We start from the raw sequence: 17091 nt of genomic DNA on the forward strand, positions 1-17091 counted from the left end.
ATAACCGGAGGAGGAGCAACTCACACTGAGAGGCACTGTCATCGCTTTCAGCCTGGCTGCTCTCTGCAGTATTGTAGCTGACTGTGCCACTGTGAGTGTGGACTTTATAACACTGTTCTCCTCCTGCTGGCTCCAAAGTAAAAAAAAAACACACACAAGAAGCCTAAAAAAAATGCTATTTTTGGGAAGTAAGCATATGTTCAAAGTGCTTTCCTCTCCATTTCCTTGCATGTACATGCACGTCTGCATGATCCTTACGTATTCTCATTTGCTTCAGCAGTGGCAAGAAGAAATTAATTTTGCTGTGTACACTAAAGTAAATAGCAGATACTGAGAAGAATACTCCAAAAATGTGCGAACCATTAATCTAAAAAACCCACACATAGTACATTTATCAAAGTTCTGCTTCTTTCCTGAATAGTTTGGGAGCTATGACTACAAAAGCTGTGTATAGAACCAAAACTTCATCTTCAAATTATTTAATTGTTGTAATTTCTAATAAGAAAAAAAAAATCTTATTTTTGCCCCCCTCCTGCAGTTCAGTAGCCCCCTCCCCCATCCACCAAATGCATACTCACCTCTCTAATGCTCTGTGTTAAGGGCATCAGGAGCATTCTTCCTCGCCATGTGCCTCTGTCACTCAAGTATACCCAGCCACACACAGTCGTGTTTCCACTGTGTCCTCTGTGTTCCCAGCACAAGCCTGGCACTCTGCTCTCTGTGAGCACACTTCTTTTCAAACCGTCTCTCGGGAGTCTGGGAAAAAGACCTGAACACTGCCTAAATCTGCTGCGCCTTAGCAGCTTTTTGTCTTCCATCAACTGTTTTGGTTTTTGGTGGAAGAATAGAGTAACAAGAATAAGACAGTCTTCAAATTCCAAAGCTGCATTTCTCCCAAGATGGCACCTGTAAAATTTTGGGTGGTAGGTCTCCTGCTTATGCTGCTGTGCTCATCCCAGGTCCCTTTCTCTGTTATTGTAAGTGCCCAAGACTTGAACGAACTGGAGGAAAGCCTCCATGATAGAAATGCTAAGGAGGCTGAAGAAAGTGAAACGGCTGAGGTTGGTGAGGGGAATGAAGAAAAAGATGAAGACTCAGATGATGATGATGATGAGGTAGAGACTGATGAAAAGGTGGAAGAAGAACAGGAGGATGAGAAGGAGACAGCAGAGGAGGAAGATGACAATGCTGATAATGAGGAAGAAGATAATTCTCAGGAGAACGGGGATGTTGAGAAGGAAGAAGAAGGTGAGGCTTCAGATGAGGATGATGCAGAAAAGGAAGAATATGAAGCAGAGGAGGATGAAGAAGGTGAGGCTTCAGATGAGGATGATGCAGAAAAGGAAGAATATGAAGCAGAGGAGGATGAAGAAGGTGAGGCTTCAGATGAGGATGATGCAGAAAAGAAAGAATATGAAGAAGAATATGAAGCAGAGGAGGATGAAGAAGGTGAGGCTTCAGATGAGGATGATGCAGAAGAGGTAGAATCTGAAGAAGAATATGCAGCAGAGGAGGATGAAGAAGGTGAGGCTTCAGATGAGGATGATGCAGAAAAGGAAAAATATGAAGCAGAGGAGGATGAAGAAGGTGAGGCTTCAGATGAGGATGATGCAGAAGAGGTAGAATCTGAAGAAGAATATGCAGCAGAGGAGGATGAAGAGGAAGAGGTGGAGGCAGATGCAGATGAGGAGGAGGAAGTCCCAGCTAATAATGAGGAAGACGATGAGAAGGAAGCAAGGCAAGAGGGTGATGATGAAGAAACTCAAGGAGAGGATGTAGATGAGGATGACTCTGAAGATGAAGATGGTGAATCACACTTTAACAAAAAAACATGCACACATTTTGAAACATATTAATGGGTTAGCAAGATACTAAATGGTGCAGTATTTAAAGTTACAACAAATAATGAGATTTTTTGGAACCCCGTGAGTGACTCTGTACTCTACAGTAGCTCTCTGACATTGTTCAGCTTACTAGGGTTACTTTAGGAACACTGTCATACATATCAGTCCTAAAATGGACTGGATTATCTGTGCAACAGCAGGAAGGCAACAGTATCTAAACCATCTATTTTCTAGTGGCCAGTGTAGCTTTTGAGACTTCAAACAAGCACCAAACATTGAATACTTTGAGATTTGTCCAAAAGAGGGTGTTATAAAGGGATTTTTTTTTTAAATTTCAGTCATTGCTTCATGCTTGAAAAAAATGACAACAAATGATATTATGGAAAAACAGCACCTGTAGGAATTTTAGCTTTGTTTACAATAAATCTACTTAGACTATTTTGTAAAAACAAACATGTCACATGTGATAGGTTTGTAGCATAAACCTATTTGCTGGAATGTTAAGGACAATTCAACTACACAGCAAAAAGCATTAAACACCAAGTAGGCAAAGTTCTTCGTGTTACTCATATATGAGGGAGAAAACCACGACAAGCGCCGTTCCTTTGCTTGACCCCAGTCGGTCTCGTCCGCTCCCCCGTAACATTGCTCTTTTATTGAGGTTACATGAATATACATAGGTTCATTAACATATGACGTATACATACACACAAAGAGTACCTTGCCTGTGCATTGTGTATGTGTGTGTGTGTGGAGTCAGTGTGTGACCCCATAAATGACTTCCAGACCTGCCGGTCTGGATGTCTGGCAGTTCATCTAAACAAAAGGTACTTAGACTAAAACTGACATAGCTACGTTTATCCTACCATAAAACAATAAGGGAAGGTATGCCCTCTCCCATGCTCCCAGGATGTGGGTGTGAATACCTGAACACTCTGGAATGCACTCCAAGCCTTTGCAGACTATTAAGGATCAAAGCTCTACCAACATGACATTGATTATAACACTCTAAGCATATATGAGTAGATATTTCTAAGCATAAATGACAATCAACAATACAAATCTAACAACATGATGTTATGACAAAAATATAATACAAAAAAAGAGACCATCTGTGCCATAATATTGCATCAAGTAGAATTAAACATTAGACACGTAACTTGTAAATAAATGGCAGTAATCAGTACTCATTAGAAAAGGTCTTTTTGGATTGTGTGTTAGTACAGAGGCTCAAAAGGCCCAAAGTCACTGTACTGTCAGCGGTTTAACTACAAAAAGGCTGAAAAAGTGATGAATGAAGTGGTAAATTACTCCCAAATGAATTGAAATCATTAGCACCAACACAACAATTTGGAAACCCATGTGAATACTTAGGTTTTGATACAGTGAATCAGGAACGCATTCACAGTCTTTCACTTGTTCAAAGGCCCCTGCAGGCCAGGAGAAACAACATTTTCTGGTCTGATGAAAACAGCATGTCTGGAGGAATGTCTGGAGGAAACTAGGCATTGCTCATCACCTGGCCAATACCATCACAGTGAAGCATGGCGGTGGTAGTGTCAGACAGTGGGGATGGTTTTGGTAGCAGGAACTGGCAGTTATTGTAGTAATTGTTGCAAAAGGTGTTAGTATTGAACAAAGGTTGTGAATACTTATGTAAAACTTATATAATTGTATTTTATTTTGGATGAATTTGCAAGAATTTCCTGCAAAATATTTTCAAGACATATAGGGTTATAATCATATATTTATTTAGACAATTTAATGTTCTACAAGATACAGTTGGCTCTATTCCACAGCGTGTCTTGTCCTGTCTTCCTCCGCTCACTCCCAACCGATCACTATAGCTACCTCTCAATTTTCTTCCTGTTAGTTTTTTCCAGTCCACTGTCACCAAAGCACTTGCTCACAGAGGGTCATCTGATTATTGGGGTTTTCCCTGGTCCTTACAATATAAAGCACCATTGGGCAACTGTTGTTGTGATTTGGACGTATAAATAAAACTGAATTGAAATGATTAGAATACAGTTCCTGATTCTGTGAACCATTTACAGATGAGTCTGAAGGTAAAGACACAAAGGACAACCAAGGTGACTCAGATGAAGAGGAGGGAGCTGCTGACACTCCACAGTTCCACTCTGGATCGTTGTGTAGTGTTTGCTCCATTTGTGAGGTAAAAAAAACAAACAAAAACATGTAATGGAATTAACAGACTTTTTTGTGAATCTACCCAGTAATCACACATCATTATAAGTCCTGTGTTGTCGATTTGCCCTGACTATATACCATATGCACGACTAATCACTCTACGTTGTGGTTTCTTCCCATCTTGTAGCATTGCTCTAATAACTGTGCCAAGTGCCCGTGTGAGGAAGGAGATGAGTCTGATCACTGCGAGCACTGCCAAGTAAGCATCTTGACTTAAAAAGGATTATAACTGCTGTAATAATACACAGCACTTCATTTTGCCCTGTGCCTCTTTGCGTTAATCGGTTTTGTTTGTTTTGTTTTCCAGGGTTGTTCAACCTGCTACATTTGTCCCATTCTTTGTGACACAGTTTGCACACCGGGTAAGTGCTAGTTGTGATTCTGTGGGTGTACTGTTGTGTGTTCACAGATTTCATTAACTTTGGTTTGACTTAAATTTTGTAGGTGGTTTTGTTGATGAGCTGACTGGATCCCTCTTTCAGTAAGACTATTCACATTTAAAAACACAGAGATATTTTTAGATTCATTATTGTTGTACTGCTGCCTTTACACATAGTTTTCCTTTTGTTTCTGCAGGACTGTTGCCTCTCTGCTCTGAGCTCCCTGGGAATTATGTCCGTTTGCTTTAATGTGGAACTGCTCACCAGACTTCACCACATCCCACACAAGCTTTTTATGAATTTTGCAAACAAAAGCAAAGACATATTTATGATTTAAATGATACTTAATTCTTTGTTGTAAGAAGAACAGAAAAAAGTCAGTGTGCACAATTTTTCCACACATGATTTCTTCTTTCACTCTTTCCCCCCACTTTTTTTTGTCTTTTTATTATTTCTACCAAAGTCCCAAAATTTGATAAAATCATCTTTTTACTTATGCCAAAGACATTATGTGATTGTAAGGTTTTGGAGTTTTTCTAACTGTAGGTTTAGGAATTTAGGGAATTATTCTTTTTTATTGTGAGAAAGGGCACAATTTGACATTTAGCTTCACATTTACATACCAAATTGAAAAACAAAAATAACTGTTCTGGTTTCAGAAATCCAGCTGGATCTAGAGACACAGTTTGTGCATGGTGTTAATGGAACGAACACACAGACACACATGCAGGTATGCACACAGACATATAGGAGCTTGTCATGAATCATGCAGACAAAAAAGATATATAATATGTACATTACCAGTCAAACATTTGGACACACCTTCTCATTTAATGTTTTTTCTTTATATTCATGACTATTTATATTGTAGATTGTCACTGAAGGCATCAAAACTATAAAGGAACACATGGAATCATGAAGTAAACCAAGAAATGTGAAATAACTCAAAACATGTTTTATGTTTTAGGTTCTTCAAAACAGCCATGATTTGCTTTGATCACTGCTTTGCATATTCCTGGCATTCTCTCGATGAGCTTCATGAGGTCGTCACCTGAAATGGTGTTCCAACAGTCTTGATAGTTCCCAGAGATGCTGAGCACTTGTTGGCCCTTTTGCCTTCACTCTATGGGAGTGGGACCAAAGAGCTCAAATTTGGACTCATCAGACCAAAGCACAGATTTCCAATGGTCAAATGTCCATTCCTTGTGTTTCTTGGCCCAAACAAATCTCCCCTGCTTGTTGCTTTTCCTTAGAAGTGATTTCTCAGCAGCTGTTTGATTCGCGCAGTCTGCTCTGAACAGTAGATGTAGAGATTTGTCTGCTACTGGAACTCTGTGTGGTATTTATCTTGGCTCTAACCTGAGGTGCTGTTAACTTGCAATTTCTGAGGCTGATGACTCGAATGAATGTATACTCAGCAGCATAGAGGACTCTTGGTCTTCCTTTCACGGGCCGTTTCTCATGTGAGCCAATTTCGTCGTAGCACTTGATTGATTTTACAATTACACTTGGGGATACATTCAAAGTTTTCTTGACTGACTGACCTTCAGTTGTTAAAGTAATGATGGACTGTTGTTTGTCTTTACTTAGCTGATTGTTTCCTGCCATAATTTGAATTCTAACAGTTGTCCAATAGAGCTGTCAGCTTTGTACCAACCTGACTCCTGCGCAACACAACTGATGGTCCCAATCTCATCAAGAAGGCAAGAATTTCCCCAAATGAAGCCTGACAAGGCACAGCTGTGAAGTCAAACCATTTCAGGTGACTTCATCATGAAGCTCATTAAGAGAATGCCAACGGTTTGCAGCGCTATCAACAAAGAAAAGGGTGGCTGCTTTCAGGAATCTAAAATAAAGGCATATTTAGAGTTGTATTTTTTTCTTTGCAACATAATTCCATATATCATGCTTTATATACTTGATAGGAATATGTGTGACTGCACTAGAGGAAAAAAGGACCATGAACATTATGACAAATTGCAATTTCTCATGTTGTGTCCTTTTTGAGTTCTTGTGCTTGCTTCCTGTTAGAGTACAATTTAATGCAAAACACTGTAAAAAGAACTGTTTTGCCATTATCCAATAAAACATTTAGTTCTTTTAATAAAAATGTGTTTAGCATGGTTGCTTTTTGCATCATCTGTATCCTTTAGCTTCTGCGATTTAACTGTTACAGTCTCTAAATGGTTCACAATAAATTGGGTTCAGAAACGGAAGTTGTGAGTTAAAGATTTTGTAAACAATAAAACCCGGAAGCCAGTAAGGCACCGGTGCAAATGTCAGATGTCATGACTTATATTTCTCAATAGGTAATTCAGGCACTTAGTCTTACATAACACACATAAAGGTGTAAAAAACAGATTACCAAAAAGGAAAAATGGTCCAAATCAAAGTTCAAACTTGATACCAACATTTTAAAAATATTTTCCAACAAGTAAACATGCAAATGTGTCAATCAAACAGGGACTCTGTGATCCATGTCTTTTTTGTTAGCGGTTTGTTGTCTTTAAGATCAAACCAAAACAACTGTGCTTGTTTTGTCGACATACTGCCACAGACTAAGAGGCAGTACTTATTGTGACAAATGAACCAAAGTAAACAGGAAAAATTGATCTACTGTACTCAGAAGTAAACATCAGATGATTAAATAATATAATGTATTTTTATGTAAATTAGTAAGGTCAGGTGCGATCTTTCTGTGCTTCCCAACTACTTAAAAAATCTTTGTTCATTTGTCAGTGAATTGACAAAGAAAATAAGAAAAATAACAACCAACAAATTGTAAAAATCATGAACATTGTCATGTCAAGATCAAGTCTTTCACTGATCCGCACAATCATTTGTCTTAATAAACAATCATTGTCACTGTGTCAGTTTACTCCATACCTCGCCATCATCTTTAATGTTTTGGAAAAAGGTGTTGTGTGTTTGCTGTATTTCCGTTCTGCATAAACACAAAGAGAACTGGGCCTAACAAAGCATAGGGATGAGTGTGTGAGGACATGAAGGACAGAAACCCTTTTTGTGTAGATTCACTTACCAAAGTGATGTGTGTATACACAGTGGTTGACATTAAACATGACCAGGTAACAGGTCTGTGTGATAACAAATTGTAAATCTCTGTACCTTTACCTATCAATATTTTGTAATAAATTGACATATGAATGAAATTTGACAATTGGTTTTTAATAAATTTGTCACCACTTTTGGCTGACTAGTGTAAATACTGCGGTTTGTAGGAATCATGTCTTAATTTATTTGCTTATCTTAACATTTGTCAATGTTTTGTGTATAATAGTTTTATTTTATTCGATGATAGTTTGTGGATGGTCACATGATTGGGGTTGTATTGAATGCTAATAGGCACCTGTTGGTAGGATAAATCTTTCAATGTTTTTTTTTTCTTTAAAATATAAAGTTTGCACTTTGGAATACGTTTTTCATTTCCCTTTTCAATAATAGAGATTTAGTGGTATTGTTTTTTGTTTTTATCTCAGTATCATTATTTTTTGATTGATGTGTCACATGAATGGATAGGTTAAATCTCCATGTCAGTGACTTTAATTTGTTCCTGGGGGCCCTACAACTTTCCAGTGGAATGTTTTAAATAGTGTCACAGGAAATACAGGAGTGATATCAAATTCAAAAATGTCATCTGAATATGAAGCTCATACCATCAGCTTTGTTTGACCCGAACACTGTATATGGGGGCTTGGTTGTCCAACTCTGTGATTAAAAAAATGATAATACAAATGATGAACTCTATACAAAAAAACAAAGTGAGGGACCTGTCACTGCACCAAATCAGAGTGTTTTGAATAAGAACTTTCTTATATTTTCACCTTTGTCTCATCTAGAAGTAATAGAAACTAAGGGTGGTTTTTCTGGATTGTAAAAAGAAACCCGACAAACAGCTCTATTTCCTATGAAACATTTTGTAAGCTGAGCATCTGAAAATTCTTGTACATAACAAGATTTGTTTGTGCTGTGCTTTAGAAAAAAATGTATTGCCATTGGAATGAATACATTTTGTTGCAGTATGCACTGTTTTGGGGTTTTGTCTTGTTTCGTCCATTTCTTTAATTATTCCATCCTCTGGGATCAAATATATGATTTCATATACACATAAGCACCTAAGTGATGCATTGGAGTAGAATGAATATAGTTAAACATACTGACTTAACCAGATAACTGGTACACTCCTATTGATGCATCTATTTTGAATACCACATTTTGTAAAAGTGTCTTCAACCATGTTGTGTGTCTCCCCTATACTGCTCTTTGTTTATACACGGGGGTGTCCTCCCATTGTTTAGCATATTATATATATATTGATAGATATAGATAAGTATCTTGAAGTGTACTGCGGCAGTTTCTTACCCCTTTCTCACTGATGGACTCATTGAAAGCGGACAAAAGTTTTTAATCTGAGAATTGAAACCAACACATCTCTTCATAAGACTTGGAACTCTGAGACTGGAAGAGTGAAGGTAGGATGATTTGTCAAACTTTTAACCCTGAGTACAGTAATGAACAGTTGTCTGATCTTGACAGCTTCTTCATGGAGTTTTGTAAAAGAATGAGGATCACAAATCTCATCCAAGTGATCATTTTAGGGCTTTTTCATGCTCATTTTAAATCTTAATCTTTATAGAATAAACTAAATTTCCACTGAGAACAATACTGAGATGCTTCCCCTTCCTAAAATCTCAAATCTAAAGTGGAAGGATTTATTTTTTTTGTTATTGATACACTGAGTAATAGCGAACTCAAGAAAGACTTCAAAGCCACCTCTGTCAAAATTAAATATGTTTATGTTCTTTATAATCTAACTAAAACTGCATAAACATACAACGTTTTCCAAGTTACAACAATCTATACCATTTGTAGTGGAGTGCACATTGAAAGGAAATGAAGTTAAAGTGAGTGGAGGTGGACTCAGTGGAACATATACAGGACTTCAGTTTCACTTTCACTGGGGTGATGTAAAAAATCCAGGCTCAGAGCACATGATTTATGAGCACAGATATCCAACGGAGGTACAATGTTTCTTCATTGCTTGACATCTAAACTCCTTTTCTATATTTTGCTTTGCCTTATAAGTTGTTGGACTTTCTTCCAGATGCACATAGTCACTCAGAAGGATCATCTCACTGCCCCTCCAGAGCATCCAGATGGATATGCTGTACTTGGTTTTTTTTTATAAATGTCTGTATGCCCCAGACTTCTCGCTGCTATTTTTAAATAGGCGACACTTATAAAACTGGTTTACATTGACGGCTTTTAAGTATTAACATAATTAGCATTCATACATAATGTAGAGTTGAAGTCCACAGGAGTCAGAGCCATGGGTGAACTTTACATCATACCTGGCAAACCTCACCGACAAGGGTTGGTCTTTTCTTCCACTAGAGTTCCAATGGCTTTGTTTAAAAAAAAAAAAAAAGAATATTGAAAGATTAGAAGAATGGCCTGCCATTGTTGTTGCAGTTATAACAATAGTTAAAGGAAATTTGTGTTTGACTTCTTTGTCTGTATGTGGAATTATTTTTGAAGTCAAACGATAAAAGTTTGTAAAGTCATGAAGCAGAAGAGGGTGAGACAGTAGCTGACAAACCATGCCTCTTGACTTTTGTGAACATGCACTGAAGTGAATATAAAATGCAAACCACTTTATGATTACATTTATTTATCCTTTTAAATTCAAGTCTCTTTCATTCTAATCTTTCCACAGGGAGCAAGGTTAGTTTAGACCATAGCATCTCTATTGATGACTTAATTGGAAATGTAAATTTGACAAAGTTCTACCGATACATGGGTTCCCTGACAACGCCTGCTTGCAACGAAGCAGTCGTGTGGACAATCTTTCACGAGCCAATCCACGTCAACACTGAACTGGTGAGTTCTCTTTAGCACAAGAGGAGCAAAGATCGTGTAAGGGGATCTGCAAATATGAATGTTCTCTCCACCTTTTAACACAAACACAACTAACTAAACGGTCCAAGCTGTATGAGAAAATGCTGAAGAAAAAGCTTCTTATGTTAATTTATGTATTAGATATCAGTTAATTTATCACTTAATTATAGTGAATAGCTTGACCTGCAAATGACTCGTGGCAAATGAAATTCTTCTGTTATCCAGTCTGTGTTGGAATCACAAACATTTGCAGAAGAAAACTGAAACATGCAGCCAAGCACACGTGACATACCAATGGAACACACTGGTATATGCTGGTGTCTGCTTTGATTGTTCTGTTTGATAATCATGCCTTTTTATTTATGTTATTTCCACTGTCTGTACCAACAAGGAAAAATGTTGGGCAAACTGCACGTGACTGTGTGGGATAAACAGATAATTCTGAGTCATGCAAATGTAACAGAATGACACGTGACGTCTTTCTTGTCACCTTATCTGCCTAATGGTGGTCAGCTGTCTGCAGTTAGTGAGGCGTAGGCCCTATACTTGTCTGGCGACTCAGCAGATGCATGACTCGTTGAATTTAACTTAAGGCATCAATGAGTATGCAAATCTCTTACAACACTTTTGTGTGCATAGTCTGTAAGATTATAAAGCACCTCATTAGCCTGGATTTGACAGGCATGATAGGAGGATGACATCTGAGAGTTTATTTTTGTGGAAACAGAAGAAATACACCACAGTTATTAGAGTTTTGTATTTACTATTTTTTCCCCTATTTTCTTTTCTTTCTTTTTTTGATTTGCTTTCTTTCAGTAAGATTTCAAAACAGATTTGCTAAAAAATTATGAGGATCATTGTCAGGGCAAGATTTAAGATGTCCAGAACCTGGATTACAATATGAATAAGGCAGCTAGTTCACAGTCTCAGTGACTAAATGCACCAACGCATCATTAGGTGGGGCATTTCCTTTTTTAAAAAAAATATTAGACAATTTTGTGCATTATTATTATTTATTTAATTTTATTCTGAAGTGTAGTTTGTATTGTTGTTTCAGAAAAAATGTTCTTTTCAGACTTCGTTTTTAGTGTGGTTTTACAAATCTATAATAACCCCAGTAGCCTCTTCCAAGTACCAGCTACTTTTTATGACATCAGGTCTAATTTTGTGCTTTTTTTGTGTTCATATGTGAGAAAATCTACCATAGCTGATCTTGTCTGGCAGGACAGCAGAATGACATAAACAGTAAACTGACATAACAGCAAAATGCCCCATAATAAAGTAGGCTTCACAAATTTGCAAATCAAAATCTCTTTACATATTTTGTAGAGTAAAGTGCTCTAAAGCCTCACAAGAGCTGAAGGTTTTTAAAGGATGCCTCTGGTTGCAACTCATCTTGACATGAAAAAAGTGTCTTTGTTCAATTTAGGTGTGCAGATAAAACAAGCAGTAAAGACATTTATTTGAAAGTTATTTGACTGAGCTATGGAGATGCAGTCTGATGGTGCTGTATGTTTGACACAGTTCACAACCAAATCCCCACAGTAGCAGTAGAAGAAAGCAGAAGGGTCAAAACAGCAGGCTTTTGCTGTTTTGACCCTTCTGCTTTCTTCTACTGTTGGATACCAGTGATCTTCAGGCCCTCAGGTTTTGTGCATTTAAAACAGTCATGATTCTGTTACGGAAATCACTGTTTGTGAACACGGTTCTCCATGCCTTACACAAATGTAAGTTAAAACTCTGTCAGAAATGCTGCTGTCGTCTCTGGATCAAAGTTAACTTCAGATGGACTGAAGCTAAGTGGGACACTGTTCTGTGGTCAAATAAATCAAAATCTGAAATGGGACAACTTAGATAACATGGATGCTGAAGCTGCTAGACTAAAGAAAAGAGCGACCAACTGGAACGGTATTTGCACCTAGTTCAAAAGCCTGCATGTCTGGTTGTACAGGGTTACATTAGCACTTATGAAATTGACCTGCAGATGCGGAAGGGCAACACAGGTACTAAAATCTTGATATGGGTTTAAAAGTGACATATTCTTCCATCTGGATGGCATCTTTTCCAAGAAAGCTCTGACATATTTCCAATTACTATATAGAGCAATATACTAAATCTATTACAGCAGCTTGACTTCATAATATAGAGGAGTCTGGGTGCTGTGGTCTGGCTTGAGTCTAGATCTTTTACACATTAGGAGTATAATGAAAAGAATGGCCAAAGCTTACCCCTTACAAAAGTCCAGCATTGGTTTCCTCAGTTCCCAGATGTTTCTGGACTGTTGCCATAAGAAGAGAGGATGTCACATAGTCTTGTGTCATTTTTTGAAGATGTGTTGCTGCCATTAAATTCTTGTTTAATTGTATATTTTCCATGTAAAATGTTTGATATGTTGGCTGTTTTCAGTTATGATTAAAAAATATGTTTCCTTGTTCTTACACCAAAGTACAGGCTCTCAGAATGTGCACTACTCAGTCATACGCTAGAAGTAAAGAAGTGTTTGTGCTGCCAGGGCACCAGGAGATATTAACAATTTCAAAATGCATTTTTGATTGTAACATTACAGTGGATAAAACTTTGGTAATCTGTTCTCAGATAAAGAAGTTTCCCATGGAAACAAAGCTGGTTAATATCTACCGACCTACACAACCTCTTCATAAACGTCACGTTTATGCCTCCCGTGGAACTCCTCTGACTCCCTGTAAGCTGCAAAACACATAAATGATTCATGCATTTTTATAACTCCAATTGGCACATTACATATATGACCATTTTTCCATTCTTCAGATGAATGGTGTTATGATCCACATCACTGTGGTATGTATCAGCACATTTAGCTGTAGAGTTTTATGCAGGTTATACTCCATTTTGATTTTGACTTGTCCTAAAAATGTTTTCTGCAAATAGCTGTCACTCCACCTTCTTGGCACCTTCTGCCTGGCTCCCACTGTAGCGGTACATATCAGTCACCCATCAACATTAACACAAACAATGTTGTGCCAGACAGCAATCTTGATGCCTTTTTTTTTTATGCACAATTGTTTTGGATATGATTGATGTAAACATTCTTATTTACATCATTACAAGATGTTACATTACAATGACAATCTATTTCACAGAAATCAAAGAGTATGATTGTTATATTCTCTTCTTTTGTTCTCAAACAACCTCCAGTGAAGTGTGTACTGGTGAGAAATTTGATGGAGGTGTCAGGAGGAGGTTTGGGGCATGACTATACCATCCTAGAGTTCCACTTCCATGGGGTGACACATCAGATACATCTGAAGGCTCAGAGCATACTGTGAACTCAATAAGATACCCAATGGAGGTAGTGACAAAGATTAAGCTTTTTTTTTTGCACATTGTAAGCAAGAAAAAGGATTTAACCCTGGATCAGGCACTACAGGCACCTGATGGCTTGGCAGTGCTGGGATTTTTTATTGAGGTAAAACTTGGACAAGTGAAACTGTGAACAACAATATATGTGCTTTATTGGTATCAAACACCTTTGAGTGCTTGTAATAAATGTACCAAACACGTACATGTCAAAAAAAGCTAAATCTATACTATACTCAAATTTCTGACGGCATCTGCAATGTGAACAGGGCAGAAGTAATTCCAAATAATAGTTTCCACTGACTGACAGGTGCCATCACGTACAACATTACATCAATATTTCATCTAAAGACAAACAGTTTCCATTTTAACCTGCTCCACGCACAAAGTTGTGTTATCACTGTCTCAGGCACTCAGTGTTGTTGATTGACAGTGCAGTTCATGCTGGTGGCTGATGACAGTTTTTATTTCAAGGACGGAAATCCATTTCTGAAAGTTAAAGTAAAAAATGTATATTTTCTGCTCATTTGACCTAAATGATTATCAGAATTCCACAGAAATCTGAGAAAAGTGAACAAAAAACCCTGAAGTGATTGATAGGTCTATAAAAAGAAAGCATAAGCTGTCTGTAAACACTTTGTCTTAACCCTCTCAGGCTCAAATTAAACTTTTTGTTGCTAATGCACAACCAAGTCCTGCAGTGGTACTTCTGAGTAAAAAAAACCTCATAAAATATGTATGTGGGGTAATCAGGTTGTTAGTTTTTAACTGTTGCAAATCGGCAACGCCTGCCTCGAGAGGGTTAATATCCATTTTCTAGTCCACCCATACTACCAAGAGAACCTCTCATGGGAGCACTGTATCAGGAACAGCAACGGTGTGTTTTTTAATGTTTTAATTTTTTAAGTTTGTTAAACTACAACCCATATGTTTGAGTTTCTTTCTAATTATCCAATATAACTGTCTCGATAGACACATCCCACATCAGCGCTAACATCTAAGACAAACGCCTGGAAAAAACTGACCAGCTATCGCTCAAAGATCCACAAAGTTGGTGAGCACAAATGTACTTTGTTGAATATAAAATCAAAATTCTGAATGAGGACCTAAGCAGATCACTGCAACTTGTGCATTTTCACTTCCTTGCAGGTACAACAGTGAAGGTCACAGACGATATCTCCATTGATGACTTGCTTGGTGATGTGAACCGCCATGAATACTACCGCTACAGTGGCTCCCTGACCACACCTTTATGCAGTGAAGCAGTTGTCTGGACAATCTTTAAAGAGTCAATCAATGTGGACTTAAACCTGGTAAGTTATACGTAATGTCAGATATTTAAAAAAGGTAATTCAGCCTTGAGGCCTTTGCATAGTATGCCAGATGAAGAAAAATGGGAGTAATAATACAGATGTTTGACATTCCTATGTACAATGGTTAAAATTACTATATTCCCTTTGTACTGAATTGTGTTTACACAATGAGAAGGCTGATTGTTATTAAGAGGCACCTAGACAGGGAACAAATGCTTTTTGGGGGTTGTTGTAGCTCAGGAGGTAGAGTAGGTCATCCATTAATCGGAAGCTTGGTGGTTTGATCCTTGGCTTCTTCACCCTGCATGCTAAATATTCTTGGGCAAGATACTAACACCAAGTTACTCTCTAATGCACCTATCCGAGTATGAACGTGTGTGAACAGCAAAAAGGACTTAATTAGAAAAGGCATAGAAAAAAGTGTTTGTGTGAGTGAGTATGAATGAGGCAAGTTGTATAAAGCACTTTGAGCACTATATAGAAACCAGCCCTTTTTTACTTTCTACAAAATTGCACATTCTTTCAGTCTTAAGCAATTTTTAAACATTTTAACCAACAGCTGTATCTTGAAATGAACAGTAATACTGATGGTAGAGAGTCGGTAATGTGTATTCCACGTGACATTACGGTCAGCCACTTCAGCTGAGAGTTTATGGATTTAGACGTTAGCATGACGTTATCTCATGAGTTTCCATCTAAAGGCGACATACTCTGTTCTGATTGAGGGATTTCCAAAAAAATAAAAGGTACAGGTCTGCTATCACTTTGCTAAGACATTAAATTGATTAAACCACTGATCACGAAGAATTTATCATATAAAATATTAAAATATCTCTCCCATGGGCAGTGACGAAACAGTGATTTTTTTTTACTAGTTCCTTATTATCTATAGAGATACCACAACACACTATAGATTTAAAACAATATAGGTTTATTCAGTGCAAATATTATTAGTTAATAGTAGGAATCTTTAGTGAATGAATAGTAACAACTTTAAACTTTTATTGTGTTTAACTTTACTAGGTAAACTATGTCATTACATTTAAAGTTCACTGTTCAGTCCTTTGGACAGCTGGTTTTGTGAAAATCCAAAATGTCTCCCTTTTCTTTAGTGGCAGGTCATGATCTCTAGCCAAGTTTTAAGTATGTTTAATCCCAGAAAAGCAGAGAGAAGCTATGGTATGTTTTATATTATTAATGTTGGCAACTTTATATCACAAAAGAAACATACCTAAAAACAGAATGTATCAGAAACACGTGATCCTTGGCCTTCAGCTGGAATAACTTTCATGCATACCAACATGCATATATCATGTAGGAAACTATTCTTAATTAATAAATGCTGACTACATTTCACTGTAAATATTGATTTTTTTTTATGTTGTCCTTGACTTGATAACGGTATTGAACAGTTTTTAGGAAACTTGTTAGACTTGAAATCGGTGACCAAGATCGAGTATGATTGTGATAGTTGACCTTAACAACACACACTGAAAAGCCAAGCGCATCTACTATCATGAAAAAATTTAAGAAAATACCATGCTTTTTTCATAGCAATAATGTGATAGAACTGCACCACAGCACAATAAGCTATGATAGACTACGTTCAAATAGAGTCAATATAATGTTGGTTCAGGTAAAGTGATTCATCTGCTCGGTTTCCTCTGGTGTGAATGACACTTTCAGTTATCTGTGAAATCAGCTGCTCTCAGTATATCACTAATCAGTGCTGGGCAGGAAGAGAAAAATCACGTGACTGTCTTCAACAGTTCAACACATTCTTTGGCAATCTGTACATGCGTCAGGTGAGGTCACCTTTTCATCAACCCTTATGAGGCTTCCACGACAGGCGCCAGCAGTTAGCAGATTACATAACAGGTTACACTTCTGCACCAATAAACCAGGAGCATGTATTCCAGTGCAGGAACATAGACATCAATTAAGAGGCGTTGGTTGATCAAATTACAGCATGTTTGAGTAACACATTTTGTGTTCCCACAAGGAGGAAATTTCAGTCCGAGACTACTAACAGAGTTATAAGAAATACTAGAAAGTAAAAGAGATAAAAGTAAAGAAAATACGTTTTAAAAAATG

At 37.4% G+C, this 17091-nt stretch overlaps 2 protein-coding genes across 6 annotated transcripts in view; one reads left to right on the forward strand and one right to left on the reverse strand.

Moving 5' to 3' along the window:
* LOC113019255 (receptor-type tyrosine-protein phosphatase H-like) overlaps positions 1–17091 on the reverse strand; it is a 423637-nt gene that overhangs the window by 229028 nt on the left and 177518 nt on the right.
* On the forward strand, positions 662–5510 carry LOC113019283 (spore wall protein 2). Of its 5 annotated transcripts, none has more exons than XM_026162888.1 (7): positions 662–1461; positions 1600–1806; positions 3899–4017; positions 4180–4251; positions 4360–4414; positions 4497–4533; positions 4629–5510. In XM_026162888.1, the coding sequence occupies exons 1-7, from the start codon at positions 900–902 to the stop codon at positions 4648–4650; spliced, it is 1074 nt and encodes a 357-aa protein (XP_026018673.1). In that variant the 5' UTR covers positions 662–899; the 3' UTR covers positions 4651–5510. The 5 variants fall into 5 exon arrangements, with proteins under 5 accessions (XP_026018673.1, XP_026018672.1, XP_026018671.1 ...); XM_026162887.1 differs by having other exon boundaries at positions 664–1536; XM_026162886.1 differs by having other exon boundaries at positions 666–1248; positions 1312–1806.

Source organism: Astatotilapia calliptera, chromosome 3 (genome assembly GCF_900246225.1).
Source record: "Astatotilapia calliptera chromosome 3, fAstCal1.2, whole genome shotgun sequence".
In the NCBI taxonomy this organism is placed as follows: Eukaryota; Metazoa; Chordata; class Actinopteri; order Cichliformes; family Cichlidae; genus Astatotilapia; species Astatotilapia calliptera.